Consider the following 17578-nt stretch of genomic DNA (forward strand, 5'->3'; position numbering starts at 1 on the left):
TCAAGTAGATTTCATTGACAATGACTGGCAGTTTCATTTTTGGCAGCATAAAATATGTCACATGAACTGCTTTTTAAGATGGTGTTTTCTAAAGAATTCTAATAACCATCAGTGCAAACTCAAGAATAGAAGGAAAGAAAGGTGGAACTAAGGTTTCAAGGTTTGCTAGGTTTCTCTTGGCCTTGGAGTGGAGAATCTAAACAGCTGGATCCCAGACAAGGTCAGACACTTGGAGCCCCTAAAGAACAGATGTGCCAGACGCTGCAGAGGCCCTCTCTCTCTCCTCCGTGAAATCCGTCTACTTTTAGTACTATTAAACATCATTACCACTAGTTATTTGTTACTCTGTTAATAGATGGCGAATTAGAACAAAATTCTACTGATCCTTAAAAGTTCAGGTCGACCCCATGTCCCTCATGTCTGTAACTTCCTCTCTTATGGGTCCCAAGACCAGTTTCCCTTTGCATCCCCTTCACTGCATTTTTTTTCATACCGTGGCACGTGCCACATGACTCCTTTTAATTGCATCTGTTGGCAGCATAATGCTTTGGGCGGTGGCAGAAGGCGGTGGAGCATGACGCTGAACGCTGCCTTGTGTGCCTCTACAAGGACACTGTGGTTTCTGAGGTGTCCGCAATCTGCCCTAAGATTCACAAAGATGTCAGGAAGTCAGTAAGGTGGAAGCAATAGTGTAACACAGCATATTGCTTTTGTCTATGAGGAGCCAAATGTCACTCACAGTATAATTTAGCCCACAGTAAGCTTTTGTACACACTCAAACCTCGCCGTGAAAAAAGAGGCAACATAATTCAAGAGCCTGATTACACCTTTTGTAACCATCATGGCTATTTGCTCGTGGAGGTGAGGGATGGGTGGTAGTTAATCACCACATGGCCAACCTCTAAAGGATTTTAGAGTTTTAGAGAAAGCAGAGGAATCAATGTCAATTTAATCCAAAGCACACATCCCCTTTACAATGAAAACCATTTGTAAGAAGTCTTATTAGTTCTCCACCATTGCACCATCCTCCCCACTTATTTAATTCTTCTGATACTGGGAGCATAGGTCCAGAATTTTTTACTTTTTTGTGCATTCACTGTGTTTATTGAGTGGCAGTAAAGCTATCACATTCTGATGGAGGTGTGTGTGTATGTGTGTGCGTGTTTTCACCTTCCCTCTTAGCCAGCTGCTTTGTGTAAAGTTGATTAACCCTGGGAGGTATATAAGGAGAATGTTTGGTAATGCCGGTGTGGGATTATTACTTCTTTTACCTCGTGTGTCGTACGAGTAAGTCCTGTCGACCAAACGTCCGGTCGACCATATGTCCGGTCGACCAAATGTCCGGGGACCAAACGTCCGGGGACCAAACGTCCGAGTATCGGCCAAAACAGGACTTAGGAGGTCGTGGACGACGGAGTATACTTGGGAGCTGTGAATGACAGCGTATGTTTGCCGGCCGTGGACGACAACGGTGGCGCATCATTGGAGGCCGTGGACGGCGGCGCATGCTTGGAGGCCGTGGACGGTGGCGCTTGCTTGGAGGCCGTGGACTGCGGCGCATGCTTGGAGGCCGTGGACGGCGGCGCATGCTTGGAGGCCGTGGACGGCGGCGCATGCTTGGAGGCCGTGGACGGCGGCGCTTGCTTGAAGGCCGTGGACGGCGGCGCATGCTTGGAGGCTGTGGATGACGACGGCGGCGCATGCTTGGAGGCCGTGGACGGCAGCGCATGCTTGGAGGCTGTGGATGGCGGCGGCGGTGCATGCTTGGAGGCCGTGGACGACGACGGCGGCGCTTGCATGGAGACCGTGGACGACGACGGCGGTGGATGCGTGGAGGCCGACGAAGGCGAAAACCTGAAGGCTGAGGGTGGAGACGATGATACTTGAAACAAAAAAACTTCCGGTTCACGTAAATACAGGAAAATGATTTAAATCTCGTAATATTCAGACTTTTTTTCATCCCAATATTACTTCAACCACCTAACATTACGAGAAGAGCCATTTTGTGCTCACACAGATTTAACGTCGACAAAAGTTGAAGCTCGGAAAATCATAGAGCTTCCGGTTTACTTAACAAAAATAAGCAACAAAATGACTTTAATCTCATAATATTATTGAGATTTCTCTCTTGGATTATGATGATGTATGACTTCTTGTAATTTCCAACGGCACACCTGAGCATTGCTCACGGCACACTGGTTGGGAAACACAGCTTTACAGGAATACAAGTGCACAAGTACAATTATCAAGAATTGTATTTATTAAATATTACAGCTATAAGCATACGAAAAGACTAATGTATTAATATCTAAATATAAACTATATATAAAAATATTTTTTATATATAGTTTATATCAAAATGGTTAATGGGAGTTGTAATCCTCCTGCACAGTCCAGACCTTGAAGGGAATCCCCCTTACAGCGAGGTACAACTTCACGTTCGGGATGAAAGTCTAAAAACCAGTCCTTTGTGAAGGCTTTCGTGATCCAGGCTTTCCGGTTGCTCATCCAGTAGACAGGCAGCAAGGCTTTGTTCTTGTTTTTTAAAGCATGATGGCGATCGATATTGTGGATTAAGGCTGTCTTTACCATAAAGGCAGCCAACAGCATTCCCAAACATTATGATGCGCTGCACGTTCAGTTTATCTTTGAATAAGAATGTCCGTGAAGGCACCCTCTTCAAAAAAAGGCCAGTCTCGTCCATGTTAAAAACTTGCTCTGGAAGATAACCAACCATTCTCTTGAATAATGTGAGGGTACTCTTCCTCAACGTACCGTTTCGTTGCCTTTTGGTCTGCCGAGGAGGCTTCCCCATACAGTGAAACACACCTTTTCTTAAACTTTTCAAACCACCCCTTGCTTGCAATAAAACAGCAAGCCTCACTTGTGGCGCCGGTACGAGGCTGAGGCGCTAAGGAGCAAGGCAAGGTAAAAGGTCTTGGCCTTGGTTCTAATCATGTTGGTATTCAGATGTATTTTCTCCCTACAGTTTGAGATCCAGACTGATAGGGCATTCTCCATCATAATGCTGACTTTATTTTGAGTTTGAGTTTGATTTATTTAATAAGGGACAGCACATATTAATGAAATATTTATATTCATGTTAATGAACATATATATGTAAGACTGTAGCCGAGGGCTAATTTCCATCTTTAGTCCCTTGTGTAGGTTGAAGATAAAAAAAGACATACTAGACATGCACACACGTAGCACAGTTTTTAAAGCCAGGCTTTAAGATGATTGCCGAAGAGGTTCAGAGACGGGAGTTCACGTATGTTAATTGGTATTGAGTTCCAGGTATGTGCGACACGGTCGGAGTAGGTGCTTTGGCTGAATGCACTCTTTTTGAAGGGAACTACAAAGTCACCTCTAGAGCCAGCCCTTGATGATGTGTTGGAATTTTTTTTGTACAAAATCTTGCAGTAGAGGAGGAGCTTTGTCTCATCTCATCTTCTTCTGCTTCATCCGAAGTCGGGTCGCGGGGGCAGCAGCATCAGCGGGGAAGCCCAGACTTCCCTCTCCCCAGCCCTTTCATCCAGCTCTTAAGCGAGGAACCCTAGGCGTTACCGGGCCAGCCGAGGTCGGCCCCATGGCCTCTTCCCAGTGGGACGTGGCCGCAACACCTCCCGAGAATGGTGTCCAGAGGGCATACTGATCAAATGCCGGGGCCAACTCATTTGGCTCATCTCGAGACTGAGGAGCAGCAGCTGCACTCCGAGCCCCTCCCGGATGACCGAACTTCTCACCCTAACTCTAAGGGAGAGTCCGGACATCCTGCGGAGGAAACTCAGTTCAGCCACTTGTACCCAGGATCTCGTTCTTTAGGTCACGACCAAAAGGGCGTGATAATAGATGAGGGTGGGAATGTAGATCGACCGGTAAATAGAGAGCCTCGCCTTTTGGCTCAGCTCCTTCTTCACCACGACGGACCAATGCAGAGTCCGCATCACTGCAGACGCCGCACCAATCGGCCTGTCGATCTCCCACTCCATTCTTCTCTCACTGAACAAGACCCCAAGATACTTAAACTCCTCCACCAGGGCAAGTACTTTATCCCTGACCCGGAGAGGGTATGCCAACTTTTTCCGACTGAGGGCCATGGTCTCAGATTTCGAGGTGCTTATACTCATCCCCACTGCTTCACACTCGGTTACAAATCGTTTCCATCAAGAGTTGGAGATCATGGCTTGATGAAGCCAACAGAGCCCATCATCTGCAAAAAGCAGGGATGCAATACTCAGGCCACCAAACTGAACCCCCTCAATGCCATGGCTGAGCCTAGATATTCTGTCCATAAAGTTAAGAGAATCGGTGACATAGGGCAGCCCTGCTGGAGTCCAATCCCCCTGGAAACGGGTCCGACTTACTGCCGGCTACGCAGACCAGACTCTGACACTGGTCATAGAGGGACCGGACCCCACGTATCAGGGGTTCCAGAACCCCATACTCCCAGATTATCCCTCACAAGATTCCCTGGGGGACACAGTCGAACGCCTTCTACAGGTCCACAAAGCACATGTAGACTGGTTGGGCAAACTCTCATGCCCCCCGAGAACCCTGATAAGGGTGTAGAGCTGATCCACTGTTCCCCGGCCAGGACAAAAACCACACTGCTCCTCCTGAATCCGAGACTCGACCTCCCGTCGGACCCTCTTCTCCAGAACCGGAATAGACCTTCTCGGGGAGGCTGAGGAATGTGATTCCCTGTAATTTGAACGCATCCTCCGGTACCCCTTCTAAAAAGAGTCTGCCAAACCAAAGGTACTATCCCCGATGTCCACGCGATGTTGCAGAGGCGTGTCAACCAAGACAGGCCCACAACATCCAGAGCCTTTAGAAACTCTGGGGGGGGATCTCATCCACCCCATGTGTTTGAAGATTTTGTAAACTGAGGTAGCATCTGCATATTTAACAGTATTGTCCCAGTTCAGGTGTTTGTGTTTTTTAATATCTGACAGTGGTGGTGAGTTTTTGGATTTCTGTCCAATACTTTTAGAGCTTGCTTATAAAGGGTTTAAATTGGTTTTAGTGTTGTTTTGCAGGCCGATGACAAACTTGTTAGGCAGTAAGTCATGTGTGATGATTATTGGGTCAAAATATAATTTTGCTGAGTCAGGCGCTAGATTGTTTCTAATGAACCTAAAATTGGACAAATTGAATTTAATTTTATTCAGCATGTGTTTATCTGTCGTTTAAAGAAAAGTTGATTGTCAAGAGTGAATCCTTGGTATTTAAATTCTTGGACTACATTGATTGTTTTTCTTTGGGCAAAAACATTGGGGTACACTGTTTGTCACTCTTTTTGCAAAGTACATGCATACAGTCTTTGATATGTTTAAGTGTAGTTGGGATTTTTCAAACTAGTTATTCATGCTGGTCATTGCATCTGTGAGTTCTTGTGCATCATATTTTTTGTCTTTCGGGTGGAGCCGTGGACATATAGAATGGCATCATTGGCATACATTTGGCAGGTGACATTTGAAGGATAACAGCTTAGCAGATCATTTATGTAAAGACTGAAGAGCAGTGAAGCAAGCACTGACCCCTGCGGTACCCCAAGACTGTTAAGTAGATTTTGTGTTTTGTATCCTGACGCACTGTGATCCTACAGATAACTATGATTCAATCCAATTTAGCGTGCTAGGTGAGAAATTAAATTTAGTCTGTAGTTGTTTTTTTATTGTGGGGTTTCCTGAATTTAGGACTGGTGTGATAATTGAGTACTTCCAGGGTACAGGGAAGAGACTCGTTTATGGATTTGTTTAAATAGTGCTTAATGGACCTCTGAGAGATTCATAGGTACAGGCTCGATTCCCCCTGGTGGTGGTATTATTATGAGTGTGAATGGTTGTTTGTCTCTGTGTGCCCTACGGCTGACTGGCGGCCAGTATAAGGTGTTTTCTGCCTTTCGCCCTTTTCGCACTTTTTGCACCGGTGAATCGTAATATAACATAAACAAATTGAAATGAACTTGGATTACGATGCAGACACACTCAAAAATAAGTTTAATCTAACCTTACACTAAACTTAATTCTAATTTTGTTTTACATTTTTATACCTTCTCCTGGTCGGGTTGGTTGTTTGCCCCGCCTCCACCCTCGCTTTCACTATCGATGGGCTGTTTGCTGTTGTATTCCCCTCAAAATAATAAAAAAATATTCCAAAAATGATGTACACAAATGTCCTCACAATAGGATAACGCACGACCACTTGCCAACGAGAAGTAGTCTTGAATTAGCGATCGCCCCTGATGTTCTTATGAGCAGCCAATGAGATGTAATATATACTCCTCGTATTAGCGATTGCTCCGGCATTCGCGCTGAGTGATGGAAAAAAACACAGAAAAAAATGCAACGCTCCGCCCAATGCTCATAGATATCTGTTATACACGAAAGAGATGCGGCAAAAAAGACAGTGTGCTACAATGAAATTTTACTCGTTTCTCAAAATGCTCGTATGTCGGGGTGCTCGTATGTCGAGGTACCACTGTACAATGTTTGCCCACTACACCCATCGTATTAATCACAGTAGTTAAAGACACAACTTCAATTGAGCAGCATAACGGTTGCTATGGAGCTGGACATTCTTTTGGGAAAACCCCAAACTCAGATGTAGGAAGGCAAATGAGCGAGCAACTTTATTCCCAACCAAAAACAGCACGGCCTAGTCGGTGAGTAAACTAAGAAAAGCAGCGTGCCATCTAAGTATAAAAAGAAATACAACCATCTGAAGGGAGGAGACCTCGGGAGGAATGTCGGGCACACATGGTGGTAGGCAAAATGCAATAGTCCGGCAGACGTTGCCTTTGACCTGAGTCCTTAAATAACTGACTACTCCTAATGCACAGCAGGTGTGCCGCCCTGGCCGGCCCACTCAGCCAACCGAGGTGCTGGAAAAGAGGAAATGACACAAGAGCCAGACAAGCATATGACATTCTCAGAGAGCAGTCGCTCTGATCTGTTTGAGAAAAAAAGTCCCCAGAAATTATATGAGCGGAGGCGCGGTTACGAGTCAAAGGACACATTTGAGATTGTTTTTTTTCTTTCGCTGACCCGAGGATTACATCAACACACATAAACATTCTCTTTCCTTGGTGTTGTTCATTCAAATCCACCATGAAATGAATAATTCCAGCCCAGCCTATTAGCAGAAGAGGTTTTAGTTGAAACTCAAGCCCAAGACTGGGTTAAACGATGTAAACATCAAACAACCTGATAATCATCAGATGTCAGTCAGAGTCTAGTTTCCAAGGTGGAAGTTTGTCCATCAACCTTGCAGGCTTTTATTGAGATTTCAGAGATACTCTAGCAGCGGCGTTATCCTCACAGCTCTGTGTTCGAATCCAGGTCGGTCCACCTTCTGTGTAGTTTGCATGTTCTCCTCGGGCCTGTATGAGTTTTCTCCAGGTACTCCGGTTTCCTCCCACATCCCAAAAACATGCAGGGTAGGCTGATTGGACACTCTAAATTACCCCGAGGTATCAGTGTAAGTATGAATGGTTTTCCGTCTCCTCGTGTCCTGTGACTCCAGCACCCCCCGCCACCCCAGTGAGGAAAAGCGGTTCAGAAAATGAATGAATGAATACTCTTGCACGATTGTAGCCCATTCCATATTAGAAAAGATGTGTGTTGAATATCATCATATCACCACCATCTTTAACATGGAATATTTTTATAAATACATATAGGTCCACCTTCAACATGTGTTATCTTAAACTTGATAAGAAGGAAAATATATATACAGAAAAGTAACACTCATGTAATCTCTCGAGCCAATAAGAGAAAATTATCCAAGGGAGTACAAAATTGCTGTTTTCAAAAGCTGTTTCCTAAATATTTACTGTCACAGGTGGCCCGGTGGTGCGATTGGTTAGCGTGTTGGCATCACAGCTCTGGGGTCCTGGGTTCAAATCCAGGTCATGTCCATCTGTGGAGTTTTCATGTTCTCCCCGGGTCTGCGTGGGTTTCCTCCGGGCACTCCGGTTTCCTCCCACATTCCAAAGATGTGCATGGTAGGCTGATTGGACACTCTAAATTGCCCCTAGGTATGGGTGTGAGTGTGCATGGTTGTCCGTCTCCTTGTGCCCTGCGATCGGCTGGCCACCAATTCCGGGTGTCCCCCGCCTGTGGCCCGGAGTCAGCTGGGATAGGCTCCAGCATCCCTCCATGACTTCTTGGTAGATAATTTCCTGTGGCACACCTGAACATCGGTCATGGCACACCAGTGTGCTGTGGCACAGTGGTTGGAAAACACTGAATTAGACGTGACCGGACGTTTGGTCGCCGGACTTTTGGTCGCCCGGACCCAAACAACCGGCGACCAAACGTCCGGCGACCAAAAGTCCGGCGACAAAACAAGGTAAAACAACACGGTCTACGCATCAATAAAAGCCAACAATGGCCCTGAGCAGTTTCACTGAACGAACATGTGAGTGTATAAGAGTTTGTATGTACATGAGTTGTCCCCTTAGGAAGGGACGTCAGTCAGGGTCTTAACAAGTTCTCAACAAAACACAAAAGTACGGGAAATTTGGAGCTTTTCTTTAGCCTAATAATTAATAGGGCATTAAGTATGACTAAATAATAATTTGCAGTTTGTATTTACGGAATTTGAGCAACAATTTTAAATGGTAATTATCAATAACCTTCCAGGCGCCCAAACGTCCGGCGACCAAACGGCCGAGTTCCGAATTAGAAGAGGAGCTCCTGCCCTGCTGCTGACACATAACTGCAACACATATGCCCTATGTGTGCAGAGTCTTAATTTTTTTTTAACATTTAAAGAGCATTGGAAAACGAATGTTTGTGTCATGTTTGCCCGCCTATTGAAATCATGTTAAAACATAAAATATATTTCCCTCCCCAATATTTTCCATGACCTTTTTTTAAACTCGAGAGCCACTGGGGCAATGCGAAATGCGGCTCTAGAGCTGTGGGTTGCTGACCCCTGTCTTAAAGTAAGATTAAGCTCACACCAGAGGCTAACTAGCAAGCTGTCTTGCCTACTTTGCATGTAGAGGCAATAATATTAATAAAACTGGATAAAGTTGTATTTACTGTCATCAAATATTTTATCCCAACCATTCATGCTCACACTCTTACGACAGGGCAATTTAGAGTGTTCAACCAGTCTACCATGCATGGGATGTGGAAGGAAACCGGAAAAAGAGAGCAGAGAAAACCCACGCAAACTAGCGGAGAACATACAAACTCCACACAGTTAGCTAAAGTTATCTAACGTCAAATCTTTGTTCATAGTCCGTTTTATAAGTGCAGTGGCATTAAAGCGATTTACGAACATTAAAATGATGCTAGTTTTCTGTACTCAAAGTGTTCTAGTAAGGATCTTCAACATAAATACTTGATTTAACATTTTTTGAATGGACACTGTACATCGAAGTATCCCAACTATAGTGGTACCTTTTGATAGAGTTTAATGCGTTCCGGGACTGAGCTCGTATGTTGATTTACTTGTATCTCAAATCAAAGTTTCCCATAGAAATGAACTAAAAACACATTCATTCGTTCCAACCCTCCAAAAAAACACCAAAAAACAAGCTATTGGAATGGAATAAACATTTTTATTTGTTCTAATTCGCTGTCTATTAACAGAGTAACAAATAACTAGTGGTTATGATGTTTAACAGTACTAAAATTAGACGGATTTCGCGGAGGGGAGAGAGAGAGGCACAGAGAGAGAGACAGAGAGACTATTTGCACGGCAACGCGCTCGTAACATAACATAAACAAATGGAAATGAACTTGGATTATGATACAGACACACTCAAAAATATGTTTAATCTAATCTTACACTAAACTTAATTCTAATTTTGTTTTAAATTTTTATACCTATCTTCTCCTGGGTTGGCTCTATTTGCCCCATTTCCACCCTGACTTTCAGCTGCAGTTATTAAAAGGAACCTATTGAGGGTTGTTTCCTTTTGTCTTCCCTTCAAATATTCTGAAAATGATGCACACAAATGTGCTCACAAAAGGATAACACACAACCACTTGCCAACGGGAAGTAGTTTACTACTATAAGAAAATGTTGTAACAGCTAGATTTTATCACAATGAGTAGTTTATTATCCTTGGAGCATGACGTTATCCTAGCTTGCTAACCTAACACTAATCCTCATAATTGACAAATATATAAAAGAAAATTTACCCGGCAGTATAACAGTCTGACAGGTCCACAATGCTGCAGTGGTCACATCTAAAATAGAGGTCATGTGACTTCTCAAATTTTGTAGGCGACCTCTATGCTTTTGGTTTGTTGGTAGTTTCCTCTTCGATAAAAATGTTTATATTGTTAATGAATCTCTCCACTGCATACCACAAACCCTTTATCCTCGATCTGGAGGATATTGCTTTGGTTTTGCTCCAACACAAATCACTAACATACTCCTGTATACGCTTCCCTGCCATCAGTCTCACTGCTTGACGGACTACCAACAGTATCTAAGTTGGGCGGAGCGATTACGAAAGGTTAATTGTTTATTTACTATGTTTTAATTTTGTGTACTCAAAGTAATTACATACAGTAAATACAGTGGTACCTCTACATACGAGCATTTCGAGATACGAGGAAAATTTCGAGCAAATAATTATCTCTAGATACGAGAAAAATTTTGAGATGCGAGAAAGCCAGGTGGCCAAGACATGAGAGGCTGTTTATCATTGTAGCGTCATTTTTGCCGCATCTCTTTCGTATATAACAGATATCTACGAGCACTGGGCGGAGCTTGCATTTTCCCGTGTCACAGAGTTTGCTCGTTGTCATGGATGATATCGTGTCACTTGGAAATTCCTTGGGGCTGGAGGTTAACGAGGCAGTGAATGATCTAATCGCCGAGCACCACGAAGAACTGATGACACATGATTTTATCGGGCTCCAGGAGAGTGAACATTTGGAGGTGTTGCGGGAACTCAGCAGTGGCGGGCGTCAGGGCCTTCAAGGCCTTCTCTGCTGGCCTAAGAAATATCTGAATCATATTATATTTTGTCCATCAATACTTATTATTCCAAATGGTCTGTTAGCTTCCTTTCTTTGCTTTTCCCCCTGGCTGCACTGCTTCCAGATGTGTGTTTTCATATTGAAGCATTTAACCAATCACATTTCAGCCATTATTTGTTGCCAGATCAGATCTGCCTCAAAGCCTTCACAATCAGTTCTTGCGGGCTCAGCTGCATTAAACTAGACTGTTGCTTTTAACCAATCAGATTTCGAGTTGGCAACCCCACAATGATTTTTCATAGGCGTTAGCATTTTGCTGGCTGGGACATGTCATTGCTTTCACAAACTATGATTGGCTAGTAGGCGGGCCAAAGCAGTACCCGAGGCAGCCGAGATCGCAAACTCCACCCACTATGGCCGACAGAAGCAAAAACAAATGGATTCTGTTTGCTCACAAAGCTATTTTCCAGACGGACTTTTCCAGAAAAAAATGGACATCATTAAGAAAGGGCGGTCAACTCTTTCAGCGCGCTAACTTAGCTCCACAAGCAAATAGTATATTGTTGTGTTGATTTAATGCTATTTTCAAAACGGACTATGCCGGAAATATGACAGGACAGGCTCGACTTTCATCATTAGCTTCGATGGCGATAGGAAAGAAGGAAGAAAGAAAGGAGGATGGATATTGTGTAAAAAGGATTTTTGGTGAGTAAAATATGGCTATATTCCTAAATAATATTTCAATTGTGGGCCAAGTTCTGATATCTGAAAAGCTCCAGTGTTTGTATTTAAGCTCCAGTGTTTGTATTTAAGCTCCAGTGTTTGTATTTAATCACAAAATGCTGCTAGGAAGTGGATTTCACCCCGGTTTAATTTTTGGCGTTTCACCATTGACGTCCATCGCTGTCTTTTCCCGGGAAAAATCACCCCCTTGGCCTGGTTGTAATGTCTCAAAAGCTCCAGTATTTGTATTCAATCAATAAATGATGCTAGGAAGTGGATTTTACCTAATTTTAGTGCATTTTTTGTCATTTCACGTATGGACGTATCGACGTTCATCGCTGTCTTTTTACCGGGGAAATGATACTCCGGGCCCGGTTCTGATGTCTAAAAAGCTCCAGTATTTGTATTTAATCAATAAATCAATGTTTGCTCGTATGCCATTGACGTTCATCGCTGTCTTTTCCCGGGAAAATCACCCCCTGGCCTGGTTTTAATGTCTGAAAAGCTCCAGTATTTGTATTTAATCATGAAATGCTGCTTGGAAGTGGATTTTACCCCATTTTTGTGCATTAATTTATTGATTATTTTTTATGTGTCGCAGCTGTAGCTGCAGTAGAGGTTTTATAGCCATAAAATAGTTTTTGAGGGTTGGATTGATACGTTCAAGGCGCTACCAGAAAATGCACCGCCCGCCACTGGAACTCAGTAGCTAGGAGTAGGTGGAAGAGGGGGGCCTCCTGGCTACAAAGGATATCAAAGACACGCTAGCGAAGTGGCAAGAGTTTTCTGATTTTGTAGAAAAGAGGCAGCCTGAAAAGCTGGCAAGTGTTCGCGCGTTATCGTATTGTGAGGACATTTGTGCGCGTCATTTTCGAAATATTTTGAAGGAAAGGCAAAACAAACAACCCTTGATGCGTTCCTTTTAAAAACTCCAGCTGAACGTCCAGGTGGAGTCAACCCGGAGAACAAAGGTAAAAAAAATTAAAACAAAATTAGAATTCAGTTTTGTGTAAAGTTACATTAAACGTATGTTTGAGTGTCTGTATATATTAATCCAAATTAATTTAAATTAGTTTGTTCTGTTACGAGTGCGTTGCCGTGGAAAGTCCTCCTCTCTCTGTCCCTCTCTCTCTACCCTCCGCGAAATCCGTCTAATTTTAGTTCTATTAAACACATTTTATTACTATTAAACCAGTAGTTATGTGTTACTTTGTTGATAGATGGCGAATTAGAAGAAATAAAACATTTTTTCCAATCCAATATCCTGTTTTTGGTGTTTTTTCAGAGGGTTGGAACGAATTAATTTGTTTTTAGTTCATTTCAATGGGAAACGTTCATTCGAGTTACGAGAATATCGACATACGAGCTCAGTCCCGGAATGAATTAAGCTCATATGTAGAGGTACCACTGTATTTGAATTGAATTGAATTGAATGCTTTTTATTGTCAATATCGAAGTATAATGATATTTAAAGCTTCACCATGAAGTGCAAAAATACATCAACAAACAAACAGACAAATAAATAATCAATAAATAATACATAAATAATCAATAAATAAATAGTCCAAGTGAGATCAGCAGAGTGGAGCGGCCTTGAATATCACCCAAAATTATTGTGTTGTTTTTCTAAGTCCTATTGTTTTCATTAAAAAAAATAATAGTACTTCATGTGTTTTCTTTCTACTTTTAAAACCAAAAATGAACCAATCCAAGCATTTCAAATTGAAAACTGAACAAAAATTACATTTTAGTGTACTTTTACACCCATAGTATGTATGAATAACTGAATGAATGTATCTGATACTACCCCAATAGTATTTTTAGGCTTAGTATCCACAAGTCAAGATTGATTTTATTTGAATTGGGGTGTCCTCGCCATCCTGTCCTGGTGCTGTGGGTGCTTAGTCAAGTGAGTGAGGAAATGTGCTGTGTCACTGAACTTGAAAAGGGACAGAAAAAGGGGGAGGCATTTTTATAGCCTGTTGAAAAGACGGCACGTTTTGTACTTGCCATCCTTTATGCACCAATGTTTAAGCAAAATAGTCTATTCACAAACCAACTGGGCAATTGGCCCAAGCAGCCCTACACAGTTTTACCTCCGCCCCTCATCTTTCCTCCTACTTACTTGGGTCTGACTTGCTTCCTTATTAGAAGGTGTTTGCCTCCTATAAACGAAATACCAAAAGAGGCCAGTGTCCATCCAATCACCTCCATGTATCTAGTCTGTCTAGAGCAGAGACAGTTTTGTCTGCCCCATACAACAGCCAAGCAAGAATATACATACGGAGAGAGCCCAGGTGACAGACCGCATTTGTTTTTTTTATTAGATTAGATTAGATCAGAATAGATTAGATTAAATTTTATTCATCCCGTACTTGGGAAAATCACTTTTTTGCAGCAGCTTTATCCAGGTGTTGCTCTTTGCTCTTTCTGTTGCATAGCGCTAACAGCTGATCCCATGTGTAGGACAGCTTTGTTGCTTGCTTAAACTTGCTTAAACTATTTTTAAAAAACTATTTAAAAAAATCAGTCCGTAATTGTGCTCAAACCCAAGAAATTAAAAGCCAACGACAAATTCAGGATATTCAGTAAATCAACCGTCATGTTTAGATGGCTCTAAATCTCCGCACAAGGCCAAATGTTATATATACAGTCAAGGCTATCTGAGAAACCTGTGGACATGGCCTTCACGAACACAACCAATCTCTTAATCTCACCATGTTTGAACCTTCATTTTCCTTTTGTATCCTCGACTCAAGCAGGCATGAAGTGACAACGTTTCTCATATTTCAAAATTAGGGCCGGCTTATTAAATTGACTAAGACATTTTTTCAGTCCTCAGGAGATTTAAAAAAATGTTTTAAGACCAAATAACATGAGCCAGAAACTCGCTTGGAAATATTTGCTTTGGAGGCTATCCTTGCCCAGCACACAACACAGGCAATTATGGGAGCTATTTTAAACAGGAGAGATCTACTGGCAGCCAACGCCTCATTTGAAGGGATGAAGGAATGGGGAAATGAAAACTTCATTGATGCACTGAGAGTATGGAAAAGAAATTCCCGGTGGCATTCGAAGGGTGTTTGCATATTTCACAGCCATGTTTTGCATTTAATGGGGACATTTGGATTTGTGAATCCATGAGAACAACTTTTCTGTTTGTTGTTGACAATTTCATGAGGTCAATAGTGGCCAGCCAACCCCACAACCACGTTTTTGTGATGTGAGAGGAAACTGGAGTACCCGGAGAAAACCCTGAAGAATATGCAAACAACATACAGGAAGATCGAAACCTACTGGGATTGAACACTTGATCTTACACTTTGAGGGGGGCACACCAATCATTTTCCCACCAGGCCGCCCTCAAAACAATCATTCATTCATTTTCCATACCGCTTATCCTCACCAGGGTCGTGGGCTTAACCTATCTCAGCCAATTACGGGTGCCAGGCGGGGGAGACCCTGAATTGGTGGCCAGCCAATCGCAGGGCACAAAGAGATGGACAACCATCACCGCTCACACTCACACCTAGGGGCAATTTTGCGTGTTGAATCCTCAGTCTCAGAACTGTGAGGCAGACGTGCTAACCACTCGCTCACTGGGCCACTCAAAACATCTTAACTGTAAGAAATAAAATTTCTTATTCCTATTGATAACTTAATATTTTAAGATGTAACTCAAATTGATAAGTTCTCCTGTGGATTTTGAATTTTCCTAACTCATTGATAGGTTCACCAATAGATACGCTTTAAGATAAGGGAGACATCGGAACGCATATCCAGCTTTATCTTGCAAGAGAGAATCGATCCTGACTCGCCTTCGTCCCAAATCATTCTAAAGAACCGAATCCTGTCCTGCCCATTTAATTGTATTAGAGTCAAAACAAATAAGGTTATCTATTCAAAACAATTGCAATTAAGGTCAGAAATAAAAAAACAATTGCATAAGAGGTAAACCAAGCGAGCCTCTATTTTAAAACAATTGCGAGTATTTTCGAAGGTCGATTCGATATCGCCACCTGATGCGGGATCCAAGTCAAAATAATTAAGAGTCCTTCCTGGATCTTCTTCAAAACAATTTTGATAAGTCCTCGGATCCATGTGAGAGGTTGGGGTTAAAAAACAATCGACAGTCCTCGGAGCCAGCTGCAGAGGGGAGTGACCTTCGAGTTTGTTTCGCTGAGCATTAAAATAAGCGTTTGTCTTCGTTGCAAGCACATACATATAATGATTAATATTTCACATATACATATTATGATTAATATTTCAAGCACATTTATAATAGTACCCAAAATAACTCCAACACTCATTTATTTAGTTAATTTTGTGAACTTGATTAAATGTGTAGATTGAACTTGCACGATGAAGGCTGTTGGTCATACTTAAATTTATGTGGAAACTTGACATACTATATCTCAGGGGTGCCCCACTCCAATCCTCGAGGGCCCATACCCAGTCTGTTTTCCATGTCTCCCTCCAACCTCAAATAATCAGGATCGTTCTCAAGCTTCTGGACAGCTTGCTGATGAGTTGATCATTTGATTCAAGTGTCTTAAAGGAGGGAGATGTGGAAAACAGGCTGGATAGGTGCCCTCGAGGACCAGAGTTGGTCACACCTGCTGTATACTAATGTGAATTCAGCCTTTGCCCCACTCCCTATGTCTTCAAAAGAGTGTGCTGACAACAAGCAGTCAGCCAGGGTGTTTAGCTCAGTTGTCTGCGCGCTCTGCTGTGTTTGGCTGTCAATGTTCAATCCCCATCTGGAGCAATTTATTATATACTATATATGTACTTATACTCAAGTACAGTTTACTTAAATAAAATGTCAACTACTCAAACTACTTAACTGAAGTCAAGTTTACTTAAAATTAAACATATTAACAGTCCACTTGTTTTCTATTTTTTAGTTTTACATCAAAACATAGAGCGGCCTGGTGGCGTGAGTGGTTAGCGTGTCGGCCTTACCGCTCTGGGATCCTGGGTTCAAATCCAGATCACGTCCAGCTGTGTGGAGTTTGCATGTTCTCCCTGGGCCTGCGTGGGTTTTCCTCTGGGTACTCCGGTTTCCTAAATTGCCCCTAAGTATAGGTGTGAGAGTGCATGGTTGTCTGTCTCCTTGTGCCCTGCGATCGGCTGGCCACCAATTCAGGGTGTCCCCTACCTCTGGTCAGCTGGGATGGGCTCCAGCACGCACCGCGACCCTGATGAGGATAAAGTGGTTCAGAAAATGAGATGACATGCTAATAGATAATGTATACAGAAGCACAGAATGCCTTTTAGGAAAAAGTAAGAAAAACTAACGGTCGATTTCAAAAGAAAGGCTGACATATTTTACCTATTTAAGCAATGTTTGGGTGTTATTTTTGGTAAAACTTTGTAAACCAAAGTGAAAATATGACGAAAATAAAAACACACAATAGCGGTGCTGTTGCGTAGTTCATGCAACTAACTTCAAGCGGAAATGACTAAGAAGCACTCCAATGTCGTTTCCATGTGCACACACACATCCATCCATAAATCACGCTTTATAAGGATTATAGAATAGATAAAGCGTGATTTATGGATGGGTGGATGTTTTATAACTCCCGTCACGACAGAAAAAAAGTGTTCCGGGGAGCACCTAGAAACTCGCTGGGGGAAATTCTTCCGAAAATGACGTTTGTAAATGACGTGAAAAGACATCCGACGTTACAACCAATCAGCCACTTGGTGCGTTTAGGGCACATCATGTAAAAACAACGATTCATACATCAACTCTGCTTTCAGCTTTAATAAATAAAAGTTGAGTTTACACACTTAGAAAAGGTGAATAAATTCAATCATTGTCTATTAGGATCCGACAGCCCTTTCTGGCCACCATAAAAAAATTCAACTCTCTACGTTGCACGGTATAGACAAAC

The 17578-nt window shown here is 42.6% G+C and overlaps 2 protein-coding genes across 5 annotated transcripts in view; one reads left to right on the forward strand and one right to left on the reverse strand.

Annotated features, from left to right (window-relative positions):
- LOC144075441 (signal peptide, CUB and EGF-like domain-containing protein 3) overlaps positions 1–17578 on the forward strand; it is a 171405-nt gene that overhangs the window by 71848 nt on the left and 81979 nt on the right. The gene's annotated exons all lie outside the window — the stretch shown is intronic.
- On the reverse strand, positions 540–16752 carry LOC144078954 (uncharacterized). Its single transcript, XM_077607452.1, has 2 exons — positions 16644–16752; positions 540–1861 (listed from the first exon to the last, which is right to left on the reverse strand). Exon 2 carries the CDS (start codon positions 1797–1799, stop codon positions 1395–1397), a length of 405 nt encoding a protein of 134 aa, XP_077463578.1. The 5' UTR covers positions 1800–1861; positions 16644–16752; the 3' UTR covers positions 540–1394.

This window comes from Stigmatopora argus, chromosome 1 (genome assembly GCF_051989625.1).
Source record: "Stigmatopora argus isolate UIUO_Sarg chromosome 1, RoL_Sarg_1.0, whole genome shotgun sequence".
NCBI lineage: Eukaryota > Metazoa > Chordata > Actinopteri > Syngnathiformes > Syngnathidae > Stigmatopora > Stigmatopora argus.